At 39.5% G+C, this 22,176-nt stretch overlaps 1 protein-coding gene across 1 annotated transcript in view; it reads left to right on the top strand.

Annotated features, from left to right (window-relative positions):
- Dars (aspartyl-tRNA synthetase) overlaps positions 1–22,176 on the top strand; it is a 52,620-nt gene that overhangs the window by 14,312 nt on the left and 16,132 nt on the right. Inside the window, exons 5-7 of the mRNA XM_029475548.1 lie at positions 10,754–10,856; positions 13,163–13,243; positions 15,140–15,199. Coding sequence (XP_029331408.1) covers positions 10,754–10,856; positions 13,163–13,243; positions 15,140–15,199 — 244 coding nt within the window. The remainder of the gene's footprint in view (positions 1–10,753; positions 10,857–13,162; positions 13,244–15,139; positions 15,200–22,176) is intronic.

Below are 22,176 nucleotides of genomic sequence, written 5' to 3'. Positions count from 1 at the left end.
TCCCAAGTGCTAGCATTAAAGGCACATGCTAAAACAATTTTAAAGCATGTATCTATTTATTTAGTGCATTAAAAATTAGACTTTATACAGTTAGCAATGTGTGGGAGAAAGTAAGCTATCGCAGATTATAAAATCTTTAGTTATGTACAAGTGATATTGTCAATTTTATGCAATAGCTTTAGTACATCATACTTGCATTATAATTGTATGCTTTTGGCACTGATATACTAAAGGATTAAGCAGAGTAATGAATTGTGCGTGTATTGGTGGCTTTTGTGGTGACAGTTCTTGTAACCGAGTTCTTGTCACGGTGGTATACGGTAGTTGTGTGGGTTGCTTGATAAGACAATTTTCTTAAAAATATTGCGGCAACCACCAGATGAGTTAAAGCACTGCTTTGGAGTCTTTGTGTATCTGTCTCTTTAACAAAGGAAATACAGGATTGAAATACTGAGTTGTTTACACGGGAGCAGAGGTATGATAAGGGAGTTCTGGGTGAGGAACAGGATGATGGGGAGCAGTGAGGAAGGGGTCTAAGAGAAGACCTCCAGCAGGATGGGGGAACAGTGGGGTTTACACAGTAAAGGGAAGTATTTTGAATTCATTGATACAAAAAAAATTTTCCAAAGGAGGAATTAAGTTTTCTAACATTAACACTAATATTTATTTCATTTTTTTTATAAAACACAAGGACCTTCCCAAGGAATCACCCCATATTTAAAAGCTGTTGAAACAATAGGAGAAAAAGGAGTTATAACTGAGTTTCTTGTTTGCACTGACAGTCACTTTTTCTGAATAATCTCAGTAATAAAAAAATTTAATAGTTCTAAACGTGGAACCTTTATGCTACCAGATAGATCTAATAATCTCACATACTTTTGATAATGAGGCTTTGGCCTTTTTCTTACCAGCATGGCCTTTAGCAGTGTAATGTAAAATTCACCGCACTCCCTTTGTGAGGAATGAAGTGCAGACTCCCCCAGCGAAGCAGCTGTGTGGTAATACAACTGTTGGGGAAATGCAACGATAGACTTAGAAGTCAGAGTCACTGTCTTCCGCTACGCACCTGTAAAGCTCACACGTCGGCTGGCGGGTCGGTGGGTCCTGTCGCTCGATGCCCTGCCTTGCAGGTATTTGTCACACATCTGTACAATTGCTCTCTGTTCTTCCAAGAGAAAGTGTTCCCAGGACATTCAGACATGAGCATCCTATAAAGTTACATTTTTCAAAAAATGGGACTTAAGACATTGTCAGTTCTGTTGTGTGACATATACATTCCTAAAAATCACTGTGCAGCATGAAATTGGGCAATAAGATCACAGTTTATGGGTGAGGCTAATGGCATAATGCTGAGAAACTTAATGGCTCTGTTTGTTTGCTTGTTTGTTTGTTTGTTTTTCAAGACAGGGTTTTCTCTGTGTAGCCCTGGCTGTCCTGGAACTCACTCTGTAGACCAGGCTGGCTTCGATCAGAAATCCGCCTGCCTCTGCCTCCCAAGTGCTAGGATTAAAGGCGTGCGCCACCACTGCCTGGCCTTTAATGGCTCATTTGTAAAGGGCAAGAATATGACTTTTTAAAGGTAGGTTGAACAGTTTTACAAATGTTAGGTGGTTAGTAAATACATAGTAAGTATGGCACTTTACTTTGAGAAAAATATCTGTAATTTGCTTGTGAAAGAAATGTAGCTTCTGTTGTTGTGAAGTAATTGTGGAAGCTGCCTGGAATTGGAGGGAAGGTGGAACATCAAGTGCAGATGGATATAGCTAATAACATTGGCCTCGTGGTTCTCATTGGTGTTGCCTAACACAGACAAATACAGTTGGCATTGTTCTTAAACAAGTGTTACATCTTCTTGAAAAACATCTTGCCTGTTTGCTAACTACTCCTGTGTGGGAATGAAGAAAATAACAGGAGTGGAAGATGGCTTCGGAGTTTAGGGAACTCGTAGATATAACCCTACTGTTCTCTTAGACCCCTTCCCTCAAGGCTCTCCATCATCCTGTACCTCACCCAGAACTCCCTTATCTCTGTTCCTTTCTCTTCCCCTTGACTGGCAATGTCTGTAAGTCCCTTGTTCTACAGATTCCTGGTGCTTTTCTCACACCCAGACTGAGGCCATTGTGTGGGATCATGACCTGATCTGCCACTCAGTTGGACCTGTCTATATATTCTACCTGATAGTGGGGATTAAGATTGAAGACTTACAGCCTTTAGATACTTTCATTAGTTAGCAGAATTCTTGAGGATATTTGCTTTTTATTCTCTCTTTTATAAGTATAATTACCCAAGAAAAAATTGGAAAACAGTGAGTTCCATAAAATATGCAGTGGCCTCCTATTAAGATCAAAACAACACATGACCAGCTTCTAAACCAGTTCTGGGTGTTGTGCTTAAATAAAATGAAAAGCTTACTTATGTTTTTAGCTGACGTTAAAAATTTGAGGACCAATGAAGCATGAAGTGATTGAAAAGAATATTTTGTAGCACATTGTTTGGCGGAAGCCAGCTGCTTAGGGAGTGGGCCAGCTAACAGTGCTGCCAGAATCTGGTTTAGAAAATAATACCCACAGAAATACGTGTATGAAGAAAAGGCTGCTTTTAACCCTCACTTTATGTTTAATTCTTTCCTGGGTCACTTTTTACATATGAAATACTTGTGGCTGTTTTTACTGCAGAGAGAGGACCTGAACTCTGTTGGCTCTCTAGGTGTTTCCATTTTGAAGATTGCAACCCAAGGACACTGGACAATAAATCGTGAACTTACTCTACAAAGTGGGGGAAAGAATGGTATTTATATGTTAATTCCATGCAGCCCTATGTTTAACCCTATTCCCATTGGTCTTTTACCAGGTGGAGAAAAGCTAGGACTCCACTATTAAAAATACCAAATCAGATAGGTCCAGCTGGGGTTTCCTAATCACTTAAAAGGCAAGAATCAAGGTCACTTGTAATATCTTAAGTAGATAATGATCTTAGCATTTACTTTAGATATTAAATCTGAGGCCTTATTGACTAAACTGTATTGCTAATTTTGAGCTTTTGAAATTTTTTTCCTTGAAAAGAAACATTGGAATTTAATGTGGAGGGAAATGTGTCCTGGGATCGTCCAGTTTATCAATGTTCTCACCCAAAAGTTGGCTCACTAATTAGATTCAGTGCCATAGGACGCTCGAGCAGATCATTTTAATCAATCTGTTAGATCAATTTTCTTGTGACTGAAAGAGCAGAAAAATGAAGCAGCTGAATGAATTACACAGAGAGGTTGGCACATCCGCCTCCATAGGGATTTTAAGGCCAGAATCTTAATTGTGTGTCTGAAATGGTTGACGGTCTTTCTGAAATGAAATTTCTCGGGAAGCAGAAGACTGAGCTTTTGACCTCACTTTACTTTGTCACCTGATTCTTTAAAGAGCTGAGCAAGAAGTCGGACTTTTTTTTCTTTTGAAAAAAAGTTTTTAATTCATTATCATTTGTGTGAGTTACAATTAAGTCTTATAAAGGCAGTTTTTTGGATTTGTTTGTTTTTATTTTGGTAAGGTGCTCTGGAAGCCATTCAGTATCAAGTATTAATGGCGGACAACAGTTTATATAAATGCAAGTTTTTGAGGCTTAAGGCTGATTTTGTAGCAGCAGCTTTAAAGAGCTATAACTAATATGGATAGTAATTTCAATGTTTGTTTTGTTAGAGACAGTCTCTCACCTTGTACCCTGGCTGGCCTGGAACTTGCTGTGTAGACAAGTTTGACTTGGAACTCACAGAGCTCTGCTGGCCTCTGCTTCAGTAGTTTTTAAAGTTAAGAATTACGTATTATTCTTCATGCTCACTCTACCTCAAACATCAGGCTGTTTTGACTCTGAAAACAAAGTTTACTCTGTACATAAATATATGTGCTTGGCTTTATTTTTCTTTGTATTAGTCACTGTGGTTAAATGATTTACTGCTAGAGGCTGAGTCACAAGTATATTCCTCATTCTCTAGTGAGTCACCTAGCTACATACTAGTTTTGTTTCCTTTCCTTCCTCTGAGATTATGTCACCTAAAGTAGATAGTTCACTGGTTGGTAGGTATAAACATTCTGTTTTACTACTTTGTAACTATTAGAGCTGTGAATAGGAAGACTATTACTCAGAAGTCTCACTGACTTAGAAAACTTACTTATTAACATCTGCACTGGTCCAGGCACTTGGCCAAACTTGTCAACCAGGGAAAAAGATTAAAAACTATGGAAACATATTAGTTTGCTGGTAAGAGTAAATACTTACCTAGAGTTGAGACCCAAAGAAGCCAAATATCCACTTGGATAAGTTGGTAGCTTAGGCTAAGCCTTTGCATTGTTATTCATTACTGCTCCTTGAACCTACATGCTTTGACTCTTTGTTGGAACAAGTTGCTATCTGCTAGGGAAGAAATGACTATGTAGCTTTGTCCTGAAATTTTGGATAAAGGTATGCTTTAAAAATTAGTCTAGGGAGCCGGGCAGTGATGGCACATGCCTTTAATCCCAGCACTTGGGAAGCTGAGGCAGGCGGATTTCTGAGTTCCAGGCCAGCCTGGTCTACAGAGTGAGTTCCAGGACAGCCAGGGATACACAGAGAAACCTTGTCTCGAAAAACAAAAAAAAAACAAAACAACAACAACAAAAAAATTACTCTAGGAAGCCTGGAGAGATAATTCAACAATTAAGGGAGCGAATTATTCTTACAGAGAACTGGATCTGATTATCAGCTGCATAGCAGCTCATAACTGTTTATAACCCCAGTTGCAGGGGATTTGACATCCTCTTCTGGCATCTGTAAGCACTGTGCACATATGGTGTGAAGGCAAAAAAACCCATGTACAAATGTATAAGTAATTTTTTTAAAAACTTAAGTCTAGGGCTGGGAAGATTTCTCAGTGGGTAAAGCATTTGCCATATCAGTCAAGCTTGTGGACCTGATTTTGAATCACCCATGTAAATAATGGACACAGTATCCTACAGGTCTGTAATCCCAGTACTTCTACAGGGATATAGAAGTAAAAACAGGAGACTTCCTGGAAGCTCTGGCTGGCTAGCCTGGCATACAAAGCAGGAAAATGATAAGAAGACCCTGTCTCAAATAAACTAGAAGGCAAGGATTGGCACTGTAAGTTATTCTCTGACCTTAGGAGCTCCATACACACATAAGATTAAGTCTGAAATTTGATGTCAGAAATTCCCAGCTAGTTTATGGCATTAAATCACCTAGCTTAAATATAATTAATGACTTATTATTTCATACAAAGATTCTGCTGAGCTCTGCTGAAGTTGACAATATTAGGGCATCAAACTATATCAGTGCTATTGAAGAAGGTAATAAGATTCCTGAACATTGGAAAACTCTTAGCAGATGGCCCATTACTTGGTGTCACAAAGCTTTAGAGAAACATTGTAACCCATAGGGTCTTAAGAATGAAAGTGTAGCCAGATGTGGTGGCACACGCCTTTAATCCCAGCACTTGGGAGGCAGAAGCAGGCGGATTTCTGAGGATTTCTGAGTTCGAGGCCAGCCTGGTCTACAAAGTGAGTTCCAGGACAGCCAGGGTTACACAGAGAAACCCTGGGGGGAGGGGGGGAGTCTCAAAAAAAGAATGAAAGTGTATTGTTTGCAAGTGTGAAGATATATTTAAATTTAGTGCTAATTTTTGGTTTAGTAACAAATAACCTTTGACTTATTTGTGGCCAGCTGCATGTGGTCAGCTGATTATTTAACTTCTTAGGATCTGGGTGTTTTGTTTTGTTTTGTTTTTTCATCTTTAAATGATAATCCCTACCTTATGGGCACTTGTAAAGTGTAAATGGAATGGTGTTTGTGTGCCTCAAGCACTAAACATAACTGGAACTTAGAAGGAAATGGCTGAGTGATAATTCGGGCAGTGCTGTAGAGATTTGCAGTGACTTTTATGAGCTACAAAATAAAAGTGTGTTAAGCTTCTTCAGCATTTAAAAAAATACAAATAAATTCAACAAACTATCGTGAAATGATGACATAAAGTTTATGACGCATTCCATATTCTCTGCAAATGAGAGAGAAAAAAATGTGGAGTTATGTACCAAATAGAAACCAGTGACCGGGCTGGAGAGCTGGCTCAGTGGTTCAGAGCACCCACTGCTCTTCCAGAGGTCCTGAGTTCAATTCCCAGCAACCACATGGTGGCTCACAACCATCTGTAATGGGATCTGATGCCCTCTTCTGGTGTGTCTGAAGACAGCTACAGTGTACTCAGACAATAAATAAATAAATCTTTTAAAAAGCAAACAACAAACAAACAACAAAAAACAAAGAAAAAAGAAACCAGTGACCATAGAGGATAAAGTTGTATTAGCATTTGAATCTGGATAATAAGTAAATATTATTTTGTAATTAAAAATAAGGTGGTTTTTAAAAATTATTTTTATTTTATGTGTATGATTATTTGCATGTTTGTAAGTATACAATGTGTGTGCATGGTACTCAGGAGGCCAGAGAGTATGGTGGGTCCCTTGAACTATGAGTCTCCAGAGGTGGGTGCTGGGAACTGAACCTGGGCCTCTTCAAAAGCAACAAGGTCTCTTAACTACTAGACCCAAAAAATAAGTTTTAAAACTATATTTTCTTAACTTTTTTTTTTTAGATTTATTTATTATAAGTACACCCTAGCTGTCTTCAGATACTCCAGAAGAGGGCGTCATACCTGGTTACGGATGGTTGTGGGCCACCATGTGGTTGCTGGGATTTGAACTCAGTGCTCTTAACCACTGAGCCATCTCTAAAAGGCTAGGACTCTGGGTCAGTAAGAAGTAGAATACTTCTCTCTAACAGGAGCAGTAAAGCCCCAGATTCTAGCCTCAGCATAGCCAATAAAGAAAGAGCTTAAAATCTAAGAATATTCTGTCATTCCCAGGTCAGTGACAGTCTAAGCTGGAGGTTTGGTTTGGGTTGATTTTTTAGATAGATTACAGGGTTGCATGTTATACCCCAGCTAGCTTCTAATTACTTTGTAATTTAGGACTTTCCACTCATACCAGTCCTCCTACCTCAGCCTTCTAAGTGCCGGCATTGCAGACATTTGCTAACACCCATCCTAGGTGATTCCTTATACTCAGAAAGACAAAACAAAACTGCATGAATGGAGGGAAGGGGGATAAAGGGGGAAGGTGAAAGAGTTGCCACTTGGCCCAGGACCCAACACCAAGAAAAGAAAGATGAGCTGGGTTTTCCCTCCCCGGGATTATATCTTCCCCGTGTGCATGCAGTATTGCCATGCCTTTGACTAGAGTGGTGTGCTAGTTAACATTTTTTCATCTAATGCCCAGGTAGAAATGACAATCTGAGCAATGACCTTCAGATTATCTCCTCGAATTGGAGCCTTTTCACAGCATTTGTGAGTTTTGTTTTGTAGATCTCCAGAGTACAAGGACCTACTGAGGGAAAGAAAATTCACTAATCCACCTTTATGTCCCTTCCTCCTTTTCCTCCCTCCCTCCCTCCCTCTCTCTTCCTTCCCTCCCTTCCTAGCTCCCTTTCTTCATACATTTGTAGTTTCCTACTTTTCTTTCTTTATTTATCTGAAAGGATTAGAAAGTATTTGATCTTCCTAATGTTTACTTTGGGGTTAGCACAGGACCTGTTAGTCTCCTGTTACAGTCTTGTCACCTATGGCATTTGATGTCGCTGAAGATCTCAGTCATGAGAAGGGGCTGACGCTGACAGCCTTGTGTTCTGATTCACTGGCAGTTGTATTATGACTAATTTCAATTTAATACCTAATTAAGTAGATTTTTAAATTTATGTGTATGAATAGTCTGTCCCCATATATCTTTGTGCACCACTTGTGTTCCTGGTGCCTGCAGAAGCTAGAGGAAGGTGTCAGGGCCCCTTAGACTGGAGCTACAGGCATTTGTGAGTTAGCATATGGGTACTTCAAATCTAATTCAGTGTCTGCTGGAAGAACAGCCAGGTGCTCTTTTTTTTTTTTTTTGAAGATTTATTTATTATATGTAAGTACACTGTAGCTGTTTTCAGACACACTAGAAGAGGCCACCAGATCTCATTGCAGGTGATTGTCAGCCACCATGTGGTTGCTGGGATTTGAACTCAGGATCTTCAAAAGAGCAGTCAGTGCTCTTAACCTCTGAGCCATCTCTCCAGCCCCATAAGTAGAATATTTTAAAGACTGGATCAGTTAAAGTTATTTATGTTTTGTATTATGATATTAATATTAACATGAGATCTGGGGACAAAGAAAGGTTATGGTTTAGTGATAATGTTTGTGTATCAAGTTGACAAGGGGTCAGTTGTACTGCTTTTGTTTTTGTGTTTTGTGTGTCAGCACAAGCTAGCATCTGTGGGGGGGAGGGGTTGGGAAGGGCAGGTATCAAGGTCTTTGTGCTTACTGCTGAGCACTAGAGGAGCCAGAGATGTTCCTTCAAAGGGAAGGATGTACAACCTGTTTTCAGCCCAGAAGGCTGGGAGTGGACGTGGTGAATAGCCTGGTTCCCTTTGTGCTATCAGTATGGCTGAGACCACACCAGGTACTCCCCCAGACCCACGCCTTGAGCTTGTCAATCTGTAGAACCCATCTTTATGGAAGATATCACATGTATTTTACAAAGAGTTTCAATGTAGTCACAACTTAACCTTTATTGTTGTGCATACAAGATTAAGTTAATCATCACAGGAAAAGTCAACAAAATATATCTAAAATAAACAACTTGGTGTCAGATTCCTGAGGTTTGGAGTTTGAATCAACATGGGCTACTGAACTGAACTACCTTCTTGCCTCCCACACATTATTATTCTGCTGGCCATGGTGGTCACAGAGACCTCTGCAGGGATCATTTGAGAAGATAGAAGCTCAGCTGAGAAATTGCCCACACCAGAATGACTTGTGGGACTTTTATTTGGCAGGTAGTTTTGTCACTGTGTTGACCCTTAAGTGTGCATGATTGTGCACACTCAGGAAACTTTCAGCCGCTTCCAGGTTCTACTAGAAAGTTTTAGAATTAGTCCTTTGTTATTTCTTATTATGGTTTTTTTTTTCTTATGATTTCACTCATTTCTGCAAATTAGGGGTAGGCAAATGCATAAATTTAGATATTTAAAAATAGTAAATAGATTATCCAAAATTTAATTTCATTCATTTATGAATGAAAAAAAATAGGAAAACAGAACATGACTAACTGTTCCTAGGTGTGGTGGAAGTTTATTACAGATACTTGGGAGAGCATATCCAGAGGCAGGGACATCTGGGAGAGTCCAGAATGGACAGAACCAGACTGAGTTGTGCTGGGGGGTGGGGCCAGGGGAGCTGTTGCAGCAGCCAAGAGGCGAAAAGGTACAAAGAGGGCAAGTAACCAAAATGTTGGATTATTTAGGGAAGAGCAGCCTAACACCCCCCCCACCCCACCCCCAGTTCAGGGTAGGAGGTGGGGTATGCCAGACAGGATGACCTTGTAGAGACTGAAGAAGATAGGGAGAACCTGCGGTCCTCTTTGATATGTTAAATAGGCACCTCTTCCAGTTGTCCCAGGTTTGAAACCTAAGGAAATCTCCAGCCAGTCCTAAGCAGGGGGTCTTTGTTCCCTGTCTTAGTTAGGGGTTTACTGCTGTGAACAGTCACCACAACCAAAGCAAGTCTTAAAAAGGACAACATTTAATTAGGGCTGGCTTACAGGTTCAGAGGTTCAGTCCATTATCATCAAGGCAGGAACATGGCAGCATCTAGGCAGACATGGTGCAGGAGGAGCTTAGAGTTCTGCATCTTCATCTGAAGGTAGACCAGCACTACAGTACCAGGGTTGGGAAATGCTCTTCATGGTAAATGGATCATCAGTAAACCTGATCCTTCTGGGTTACAGGTACCACCTACTTTTAATTACAAATTATGATTTTTCTTTAGGTATTCAGTGATGGCTGTGGTACAGACACTCAAGAGAGAAAAGCTGGTATTAAAGGCATATACCACACTGCCTGACCTGTTCTTTTTTAATAGTTGGTGACAGAATCCTAGGCAGTACAGCTTAGGCTTTCCTTTCCAAACCTTTGTAGATTACCTTGTAGCTTCCTTCCTGTGGTGTTCTGGTATAAAGAGAGCAGTGTGTGGTTTCTAGGGTGTCTAGAAACATCACAGCTACTGAAGATGCAATTCTGGTACAGAATGAAGGGAACTTTTCCATGAACACTAAATCTTATATTTTTCACCAAATACACAAGTATCACATGAGCATTCCTTAAGTGTGAGTGCATATCCAGGTTATCAGTCACAGTCCAGGGGAAAGGTGAGAGGAAAAAAAACCCTTAAGCAATGAAACTGTAATTGCAAAGGACTCGGAACACTTTTTGGTTGACCTTCTTCTATTATTTAATTCCATTACATAACAGTAATTACATTTATTGAAGCCAGTGTTTCTTATTATAGGAAATGCTGATCTTAGTGAATCTCAAGTATAAGAAGGAAAGGGTTTTTTAATAATTCAGAGACTTTACTACATTTCACAGTTCACTCTGTCCTATTGCCTTTTATGTTCTCAAGTATCTTATAAATGGTTACTAAACTGTGGCATCTTTTTTAAAAAGTCATCTCTTTAAACAAGTCTCACAAAGGCTTGTTTTAAGTAGATCGAAGAGGCTGGCTTTGTTGAAACAGTCTCCTGTGTTAAAGAATGGCTTGACATATTCTGCTGCTTAAATACCAAATGAATTCTGGCACCTCTAATGAGATTATTAACGTTGAGGATTTTTTTTCTCTTGACAGCATCAACAAAGAAAGTATTATTGACGTAGAAGGTGTTGTGAGAAAAGTCAATCAGAAAATTGGAAGCTGTACCCAGCAGGATGTTGAGTTGCATGTCCAGAAGGTAACTCATTTATAACTGTGAGGGCTGGAGATAGAGCTTAGCATGCATGGTAACCTGCATTTGACCCATAAGAAAAGAAAGAATAAAAGACACACAGATAAAACTGTATATAGATTTGAGGGATTCTTAGACCGTTTTAAGTCAGATCTTTATGTTCTTAAGTTATAGTTGGGCATATTGGTATACACCTTTAATTGAAGCAACTGGGAGGTAAGAGGTAGGCAGATATTTGTGAGTTTGACGCTATCCTGATCTAATAGTGAAAAACCAAACCAAACAACAAATTGATGTAAATTTCTGAGGTTTATGTTAATCCCTGAATTGGTTAGTTTGTGCTGTGGGACCCACTTACAAGGAGAGAACCAACTCATAAAAAATGGTCCTCTGGCCGAGCGTGGTGGCGCACACCTTTAATCCCAGCACTTGGGAGGCAGAGGATTTCTGAGTTCGAGGGCAGCCTGGTCTACAGAGTGAGTTCCAGGACAGCCAGGGCTACACAGAGAAACCCTGTCTCGAAAAACCAAAAAAAAAAAGTCCTCTGATCTCCACCCTAGTCCAAGATGTGAGCCTAAGTTTTCATATATATGCGCACATTCATATAAATAAATGAATGACTGTTTAAGAAGTTTTCAAGACAAGGGATAGTTTCTTCCCTCCATCAGAAGGAATGTATACAGAGAGACCCCTCCCACAGAGGGGAGGAGTAAAGTACTCTGGAGCTTGCATAAGAATGACGGGTTGGCTCACTTGGAGAGTTCAGGACAGCTAAATTTAATAGGAGTTAATTGTCATGGAACTCTGAGATATAGAAAATCTTGTATTTTTGCTTAGTTGACCTGACCTGACACATTACTATGTTCTTGGTTGAGTCTACTAAAGAAATCCATTTATATTGACAAAAAGGATACATTACCACTGTCTTCCAACTGACAGGCTTTCAGCACTCTACTAAGGAAAACTTTGTGACTTCAAAACAAAACAAAACAAAACATGTATTTTTAATATTTTTATTAGGAAGGATCTACCTCAATGGCAGAGCACATATCTTACATTAGAAGTATCAATAATAAATTTTTAAGTCTTAGAAACGTAAAAGTTTCATCATCATGGTAATATATTTTATATATTAATAATAAAGTATTTTACAACAAATTTAAATTGTGCTGTCTCTCACTCTTATGTATTCAACAGTTACTGCTTGTATATATTTTGTGCCAAGTACTATGTGAACTCAGACCCAGTGAAGGAGAGGGTGGATTTCCACTGGTTATGAAAGTCATAGCCCTTGGGTTCTTCAGCTTGGGATTTGAAGGTCAAGATTGTGTTAACCAAAGGAAGCCTAAAACTTGGGTATAGGGAACCATGATGGATAATTCTACTTTCGAGTAAAGCCTTCTGACACTTTCTCTTAATGCCAAGTGTAATCTACAAATTGAGAGAATATAGCTTCCTTTCTTGACTTAACTAAATAAAGGCAATTCCCTTTTGTGATTCACTGGGAGTAAGTGATAAGGTAATATGTTTTTAAGGGTGCTCAGAAAATCCTTCTTGACTCATAAACTCACTATTTTTCTCACTAAAATGTGAAATTAGTGTGTATTAAGGGGCTTGGACAGCGTAAAAGAACATCCTCTCTGAGGCAGTTCTTGACCAGAAGAGCAGGAAGTGAGATGTGATATTTGATGAGAGGAGGCAGTTAAGAATAAAGAAAGGACGGTGAGTGTAACCTCGCTGCTCGTCGTAGTGGGAAAGGCTGAGTACTGCTAACAGTAATCGCAACCCCTATGTTAATGCTTTGGTTCTTGTGGCAGATTCCATTTTAATTGGAGCTTTGGAATTGATTTCCTTAATCACAGCTTTCGTTTATTATATTGGTGTATACCTAGGGTTTGTAAAATATTTGTTAACTTCAAACAATCCATAAAGCCAACAATATTATCCCTGTGACATAGATTAAAAATGGATATTATCCAGGCTGGATCCACTAATGACTTAGTGGCAATTGATTAATGACTGATGTGGGAGGTTCCTAATTCAATTCCAAGCACCCACATGGCACCTCACAACTGTTTGTAACTCCCGTTCCAGGGAGCCGGACTCCCTCATTCAGACATACATGCAGGTGAAACACCAATGCACATAAAATAAAAGTAAATAATTTATTTTTAAATGGATATTACCTTATTTTATTTCACCAAGTAGTTTCCATTAAAGATGTATGCAAATATTTCATGTAGATTGTCTTTAAACAGAAGATACCAGGTTTTGTTGACTTCTTAGTATTTTTGGCAATTTCTCACTTTCAGATTTATGTGATTAGCTTGGCTGAACCTCGCCTGCCCTTGCAGCTGGATGATGCCATTCGACCTGAAGTGGAAGGAGAAGAGGTAAACTTTGTGTCACATTATCTGCTTGCTCTGGGTACTCTGTAACATTCATTGTAGTAAGTGGACCTGGAAAGTGATTTGAGTTTGTTCTTAAACTTTACAGGGACTAGGCTGTGTAGCTCAGTGGGAGAGGATTAATCTAGTATTCAAGAGGCCCAGGTTCAATTACATTGCTGTTACACCAGCATATCTCTAGAATTTTTTTGGTGTCCTGATTTGTTTTGCAGCTAGGGATACAGGTTAGTGGTAGAGGTTTATCTATCAGGCAGGAGTCCCAAAATCCAAAAGGAAAAAATGTCCTTTTTTATTCTTAAAAATATAAAAGATAACCCCAGAAGTTTTTGTTTTATTGATGTGTTTGTCAATAAAGTATTGCACGCTTGAATATATTTTAGATAAAAAGTAAAAGTGACCAAAACATACTTTATATTTTCCAAAACAAAACTTTCCCATTACAAGTGTGACGTCATGCTAAATATAGACAAAGTGTATAAATATCTGACTAAATACATCTAGGTTCTCATATAGTTCTTGAATTCATAGTGTTGAAAAGTTACCAAGCTTTTACAAAGTTCTCATGAGTGAGAACAAAAAGTATTGTAAGAACGAAAGCGATTGAGCCACATGTGGTGCAGACCATGCCTTAATTCCAGGCAGAGGCAGGTGTATCTCTGAGTTTGAGACTAACCTAGTCTACAGAGCAAGTTCTAGAACAGCTGGGGCTACACAGAGAAACACTGCCTCACCCCCAAAAAGGGGGTGTCTTAGTCAGGGCTTCTATTCCTGCACAGACATCATGACCAAGAAGCCGTTGGGGAGGAAAGGGTTTACATTTCCATACCGCTGTTCATCACCAAAGGAAGTCAGGACTGGAACTCAAGCAGGTCAGAAAGCAGGAACTGATGCAGAGGCCATGGAGGGATGTTCTTTACTGGCTTGCCTCCCCTGGCTTGCTCAGCCTACTCTCTTATAGAACCAAGACTACCAGTCCAGAGATGGTCCCACCCACAAGGGGCCTTTCCCCCTTGATCACTAATTGAGAAAATGCCTTACAGCTGTATCTCATGGAGGCATTTCCTCAACTGAAGCTCTTTTATCTGTGATAACTCCAGCTGTGTCAAGTTGACACAAAAAGTCTGAGAGGGTCTTTGGTAGTGGTTCTGGTGCCCCACTAGGGAGCAGCTTTGGAGAAGGGAAAGAATGCAGTAGTGCTTATCTGTTCCCTCTCATTTTACCATCTCTCTCTGGTTTTGTATATGTGTGTGTATATGCATGTTCCCATGTATGTGGGTACCTGTGTGCATATTGGATGCCAGAGATTGATAGTGGCTGTCTGTCTTCCTTAACCACTCTTTACCTTCGATATTGAGACAGGGTAGCTCACTTTGAACCTAGGCTCGCTGATTAAGCTAGTTTAGCTAGCTCATGTATTACCACCAGGGAAAATTGGGATTCAAAGTCAAGTATTCATCCTTTATATATGCTTTACCCACTGATATTAGTCTAAGTCTCCCTCTCCTTCACTCCCTTTTCTCTTTTGTTGGTGTGTGGAGTGTGGGAGGGTGTATTCAAGACGGAGTCTCACTAAGTTCTGGCTAGCCTCAGACTCACAGAGATCCACCTGCCTCTGCTTCCCAAGTGCTAGCATTAGAGGCATCCCATACCATCCCCAGCATCATTTCTGCCTTCACCAACTTCTCCCTGGCTTCCTTTTTATTTTGTTCATTATCTTGGCTTCTTGATTTCCTTGTACAATATTAGCATACACATCTCTCACTAAAAGGAAACATTGCTTCTTAGAATGGGGTGTAGTGTGTGTTTGTGTACTTGAAAATACTGGTAAAATCTGTTTTTTTATCCCCTCCCACTCACTCCCTCTCTCTCTCTCTTTTAAAGGACGGAAGAGCTACCGTTAACCAGGACACAAGATTAGACAACAGAGTCATTGACCTTAGGGTAGGCCTCATTTGTTTGTTGATAACAATTATGCTAACATTGAAATGGGTGGAGCTACCAGAAAGCTAATTGCCACTTGCCTATGTGTAAGTATCATGATACAGTGTACCTCTGACTGACCCTTCCCACAGAAAGAGCCGCCAGCAACAGGAGCAGGTGAGTACTAGTTCCCAGGGTGCTGACTTGCTTTGAAAACAGCGGATGATTATAAAAACCAATGTTTGGGTGGCTTCCGGGTGATGTCTGCTTTATACTGTTTCGTCAGCACGTGGAAATGTAACCGTTAAAGCCATACAAGATGTGGAAGAAATGCTTACAATTTAGTGCAGCCAGGTAGGGACAGGTGTTATGAAGAAGCGAGTCACTGTCCCTTGCGGTTTACATTGCCGTCTCGTGGGGCTTCTATTTCCTTTTGGTTTGGTTGCAAGTGAAAGAGTTCAGTGGTTTCATCATTGGTTTGTCATCTTTCTTTCCTAATGTCTGACCACATCTTCCTCCTTAAGTATCTATCTCATGCTCAGGTACTTTGCTCCCCCAAGCTCTTTCTGACTTTGATTCTTCTGAAGTTGTGAGTGTCTGTCCCCTTGTAGTACACTTAGTATTTCTTCTGTTTGCTTTTTGTCTTTTTTTTTTTTTCCATTTTAATTAATGTTGAAAAGTAACCTCCTGGTACTGTACTGCCTAGAAAGAAAGCTTAGGTTTTTTCAGGCATTTTGGCTGTAAGGGTTAGATGGACTAGGTTTGCTCATACTGTTTGTTGAACATTGTTGAACTGGCTTATGCTACAAGTTGGCCCAGAAGAATTATGTTAGTGGTGTGGGTGTTTTAATTTAAATGCATTGTCACCATTGAATAATGGGAGTTTTGCTGAGTGCAGTGGCACAGGCCTCTGACCCCAGGTATTTGGGAGGCTGAGACAGAAAGATCACTTGAACCCAGGATTGATCAGGCTTGGTTGTGTGTACCAGTAATCCCAACATTCAAGAGGCTGAGGCAGTAAAAATCAAAGTGTACTTAGATTACATAGGCAATTAGAGGTTAGTCTTTACTATAGTAATGAGACCCTAGCTCAAAAAAACAGAAGAAAAATGAGTTGGAGGCTATCTGGGGCAAAGTATTGTGGTCTGTGAGAGGAAAAGAAGTGTGGGAAGGTTTTCATATTCACATCCAAATGGCTTTTCTTGAGAAGTTGGAGATCCTAGCAGTCCTGGGCCCATGTTGGCTAAAATACTAAGTAGAGTATGTACCTTTTTTGTTGTCCTATACCACCAGGAAGTATTGTGCCTTTATTTCAGTCATAGTGTTTGTCTGATCCTTATAAACACCTTTTTTTCATGTGTTTGTGGTTTTCATGTACATAATGTGTGTATTCCCCTATATGGAGGTACATATGTAAAGATGTATGTGTGTGAGTGCCTGTGCCCTTTTGTGCATCTGTGTGTTGGGGCCTGAGGAGGTTACCCGAGTTCTTCTGGACCACTCTTCCCTTTACATATTGAGGCAGGGTCTCTTACTGAATGCAGGGTTTGCTGTTGGAGGCTGGTCTCCCTAATCAGCTTTCTCCCATCTCTAGCTCTATAGAGCTGTGGTCATAAGCAGATCTCCACAACCATTTGCCTTTTTATGTACTAGTGAGCTAAACCCTTGTCCTCAACACTTGTATGGGCCATCTTACATATTTTGTGGAAGGGAGATATGCCATGGAACACAGTGTGAAAGTCAGAGGACAGCTTGTAGGAGTTGGTTCTCTCCTTACAGGGTGTAGTTTCCAGGCATCAAACTCAGGTCATCAGGATTAGCAGCAAGCATCTCTTCTGGCTGAGCCATCTCACCAGACCCTTGTATTTATTTTTTTTGAGACAGGGCTTCATGCATTCCAAACTGATCTTGAACTTTCTGTGTATTTCTGATCCTCTTGCTTTTACTTCTCAAGTTTTACATCCGGTTGTGCTGGGGATTGAATCTAGGTCCTTATAACATTCTGCGTAGGTACTCAGCTGACTTAGCTATATCCCAAGCCTAAATGTGGTAAGATTTTTTTAAAATAGTTCCAACTTGTATGATAACCTGACAACCCCAGGGAGGTAGGTCTGCACAAAGACCTCATACAACAGTCTAATCTCCTAAGAGTTCTTTGAAGTAGGTAACTGCTATATATTCCAGTGTTTATATGAAACTGGTAACATGAGCATAAACTTTGGGGGCGGGGAGGGCAGGTGTCAATTAATTTAAAAAAAACAAAAACAAATTGTAGACTGGAGAGATGACACAGTGGATAAGAGCTCTGGCTGCTCTTCCAGAGGGCTGTTCAGTTCCCAGCACCCACATGGCAGGCCACAGCTATAATAGTCCTGTAACTTCAGTTTCAGGGGTCTGGTGTTCTTTCTGGGCTCCCAAGAGTATTAACATGAGTGGGATGTTAGATAAACATGCAGGCAAAGCACTTTACACATAAAACAGTAAAGGGCTTTTGAAATAAATAGATTGTAGTGTTACACTAACTAAAGTAATATATTTCTGTTTAGGGAACACTGTTACTTACAGAATGAATCCCCAAGAGGAAGTATAAGTATTTACTATTTTGGCGACTTTTATCTGTACCTAAGAATAAGGAGAAATCAAAGAGAGATTCTGATTTAAGAGCAACCCTTCCACAGAGGCTCCCAAGTAGCCTGCCATCCTTGGAGGGTGAAATGAACTGCCACAGTGATCCATAATAGGAGCTGGGTGAGTGCTCTTACAGAAAAAGTCAATTAACTCAGACTTTTCTGAGAATAAAAATGGCTTTAACACTTTAACATTCTTGGGGCTATCAAGATGGTTCATCGGTGTAGGTACCTGCCACCAAGCACTATGACCTGAGATGACCCAGAAACCCATGTGATAAAGGGAGACAATCAATTCTTGAATGTCATCCTCTGACTGCCACATGCATCATGGCAGGTACTGCCTTCCCCCACACATAAGTGCTATGTTGTTTTGTTTTGTTTTATTTTAGACAAGAGCTGGAGAGATGGCTTAGTGGTTAAAGGTGTTCATTGTTCTTGCACATGTGGTTTCCCAGCTTGTAGCTGACTATAACTCCAATTCTATGGGATCCAACACGGCCCTGTAGACCTCCCTGGGCACTGAAACCACATAGCATACATGCAGGCAAAACACCTATACACATACATTTTTAGTTAAAACAAATATTAATAAATACATTTTTAAGAGAGTGGGTCGGGGGTGCTGGAGAAGGCTTAGCAGTTAAGAGCACTTGCTCCTCTTGCCAAGAGCAAGTCTTGTTTCCAAGCACTGTCATGGAAGCTTACAAGTGTCTGCAACTCCAGTTTCAGAGGATCTGATAATGGCCTCTTCTGACCTCTGAGGAAAAGGGGCATACACATAGTACACTCACATACATTCATACAAAACACTTATATACATAAAATAAATCTAAAAACATTTTAAAGTGTATCCCCCCCCCTTTTAAAAGAATTATTTATTTGTTTTATGTACATGAGTACACTGTAGCTGTCTTCAGACACACCAGAAGAGGGCATCAGATCCCATTACAGATGATTGTGAGCTACTGTGTGGTTGCTGGGAATTGAACCCAGGACCCCTGGAAGAATAGTCAGTGCTCTTAACTGCTGACCCATCTCTCCAGCCCAATGCATCCCTTTCTCAGAGTGTCATTAAGTAGAGAATAAAAAAAATATATTTTGAATTTTTACACCCTTTTAATACAAAAGATTTTCTTGGCAATATAGTTTGCACACCAGCAAACTGGAAATATACAGTAGTTTCTGGGTGCTAAACAGATGCGTACTTTATATTTTAATAGCTAATGTGATTTAACTTGCAAATTAAATTCATGTGTTCATAGATGATATTGCTAAGGATGCACCATTTAAGGTGTGACTTAAAGGGAAATAATGCTAATATAAGTGAAACCCACCATAATAGAAATGAGTAGAGGCAGAAACAAGTTGAAGTAATTAATGCTGATTTATATGAGCAGCAGAGGGAACATTGGGAGTGTTATAAGAACCATAGGTGGGTGGTTGCCATAGTCTATAGCATTTTAAACATAGCTTCCGTTGATCTGAGGTAGTCCAGGGAGTGTCCTGGATGTGTGGTAACTGTTGGCCTGAATCAGTGTGGTAGGGATGCCTGACACTGTTGTGTTGCAAACCCACCCATTCTCAGTCTGCAGTACCTTTATCATATGCTACAGTGCCTGCGTGCTAGAGTCTTGACTGGATTTAACCTGAGCTCTGCCAAAGTCCCCTTATTATGCTAATATAATCACAGTTTTGCAGTGATTCCAGGTTTTTGTTTTTATCACAAAGATTACTTGTACTTGATTATAAATTCTACATCAACCTGATTTAAAAAAAAAATAGCTCATTTGGAATGGAAAAAGGTTTAATTTTAGAAATAGCTTTCTATCCAGTTTTCTATGACAGAATGAGTGTCTTTTGTATATAGGCTTGGAACTGGAAATATTTTGAAGTCTTTTCAGATTTAGGAGTATGTGCATGTACATATTGAGATACTCCAGAGACGGGACTGAAGTCTAGATGAGAAACTCAACTTGTAATCTGTATGTATATATACATAGTCGAAGGTGATTTTATATGCATTATTTTACATTAATTTTCTGCATAAAACATAGCCTAGAAGTGTAGATTTTTCTGCTTGTAGCGTCATATTAATGTTCAGAAAGTTTCAAATTGTAGAGCATTTCAGATTTGCAACTGAGGAATATTCATCAGATCTTTCTTGCTCCTCAGTCCAGCTTCACAAGGATCTATAAACTAGCTTCATAAACCATTAACTGGAAACAAACAAAAGCTATAGTGGGTTCAATTGAGGTAGTAATTGAGTTTTTTTGTTTCATTTGTTTTGTTTTTTTAAGCCACAAGCTGAAAATAGTTTATTGTGAGAATATTAACAGTTTCATTGAAAACTTGGGCCTGTTTGATATATTTTGTTTATTTGTCCCTCTAAACACTTCAGACTCTTCCCACTAACCTACCCCTTGTGTCCTCTAAAAGATGAAAAGACGGTTTCTTTCTTCTCTTCCTTCTCCCAGTCCTCCCCCTAACAACCCTCCTCTTGTTTTTTTAAGACAGAATCCTTTGTACCCCTAGCTGTCCTGGAACTCACTCTGTAAACCAGGCTGTCCTGAAACTCACATAGATCTGCCTACCTCTCTGTGCCTTCCAAGAGCGGAGATTAAAAATGTGTCCACCACCACCACCACTGCCTGGTGCAATGTTGTTTTCTAATAACATGACCTCAGGGAAACTAATTCTCTAAGTAGAGTCTTGGTTTTGGGGTTCCCCCCCCCCTTTATTTTTACCTTGTCTGGGTTATTTCCAGTCCCTAAAATTAGTCTCTATTTTAAAAGAGTTGACAGAAGTAGATTTTGACTCTCTTTAAATATTATTCTAACTAGAATGACTGTTTGGCCAAATCCCAGAAAACTCGATTGACTATTGCTTAGATTTTACAAACTCCATGTTGTCCTCTAATGTCCTAAGGATGCTTTGTGATTGAAGAAGGAGCAGATGCATGCTGAACATGATTCAGCAGTAGACTCAAAGTTTCTCGGGCTTTTGGTCTGATGAGCACAATTCCTCTGAGAACAGATTTTTTCCTCTAGGCAAGTTTCCATACATAGATGCTCAAGCTTCTTAGTGGTGACTTTTTATGCCTTGAGTACTAAGATAGTTGGCGTGCAGTCAGAAGTAGCAAGTGTGGTTCCTTTGTAAGAATTCTTGTCAGCATTACAAATAATCAAATAATTGGGGATTACCTTTGAAACTTTTTCTTTCTTACTGCTTTTTAAAAAGACTGTATTTTCAAAATAGAAATTTCAATGAACTCTTCTCACCAACCTTATTGTTCATTGTGGCAGTCCTTGTACCTCAGCCTAAGAACTGGTATTACAGATGTACACTGCTGTCTATAATCACCACAGACCCTTTAAAGGGTAGAATCTGCAGGAAAATACCCTCTAGCATGTAGGTGCTAAATAGAAAGTGGAACATAACTGGGATTATCATCTAAACAACTGTGTTTGGTTTCTTGGTGGGTTTTTTGGTTTGGTTTTTGGTTTGGTTTGGTTTCCTTGCGTTAGAGATTAAACTCAGGGTCTTGTGCATGCTGGGCAAGAAGTGTCCTGCTGAGCCACACTGCTTTCTACTTTTTTAAGTTTTCTTCTTCCATGATACGAATCGAGCACAGAATTTTGAATATGTTAGCTTGCTAGACAAATGACACGGCCTTGAGCTATATTCCCAGGTCCTTCTTTTCTAGGAGCCAGCGAATGCATTGAGGAACCTAATGGAGCAGGGAGGTGTTTATTCTTATATAACACAGTCCATTTTCCATGTACATTGATACAGTCGGGAGACCAAAAATAGGGGTTTAGTATGTGATAGGGTATATTTATTTTTTGTTTTTTTTTTTTTAATTTGCTTTTTAAAAATACTAAGTTTAGTTATCCTTGCTAAAAGAAAGAAATAGCTATGAAGTGTACTAGTGGCCTTTACAGAGTATATTACACTAAAGAGAATTGTGTCTCCATATATGTAACAATATAATGACATACCTCTTTGATTTGTAGACTACTAGGTTTTGAAAACAGAAGTTTACACAGTTTGTGGTGATTGGATGAATTGGTGTTTAAGTCACTTAATGCAAAAAATAAATGAATGAATAAGTAAATGAACAAGTAAATAAAGAGTCACACATCCTCCAATTTAAATATAAATGTCTTCAAAGTGAATAATTAAACAGATTATAGAGAATATTTAGAATATTTATTGTTTTGAGATAAGTCATTGAATTGTATCTTACCCAAATATAGCTGTCTCTTGTGAGACTATGCCGGGGCCTAGCAAACACAGGAGTGGATGCTCACAGTCAGCTATTGGATGTATCACAGGGCTCCCAATGGAGAAGCTAGAGAAAGTACCCAA

This window comes from Mus caroli, chromosome 1, assembly GCF_900094665.2.
Source record: "Mus caroli chromosome 1, CAROLI_EIJ_v1.1, whole genome shotgun sequence".
In the NCBI taxonomy this organism is placed as follows: Eukaryota; Metazoa; Chordata; class Mammalia; order Rodentia; family Muridae; genus Mus; species Mus caroli.
Note: the sequence above shows the minus strand (reverse complement) of the source record. Positions and strands in the feature narration are given on the sequence as shown.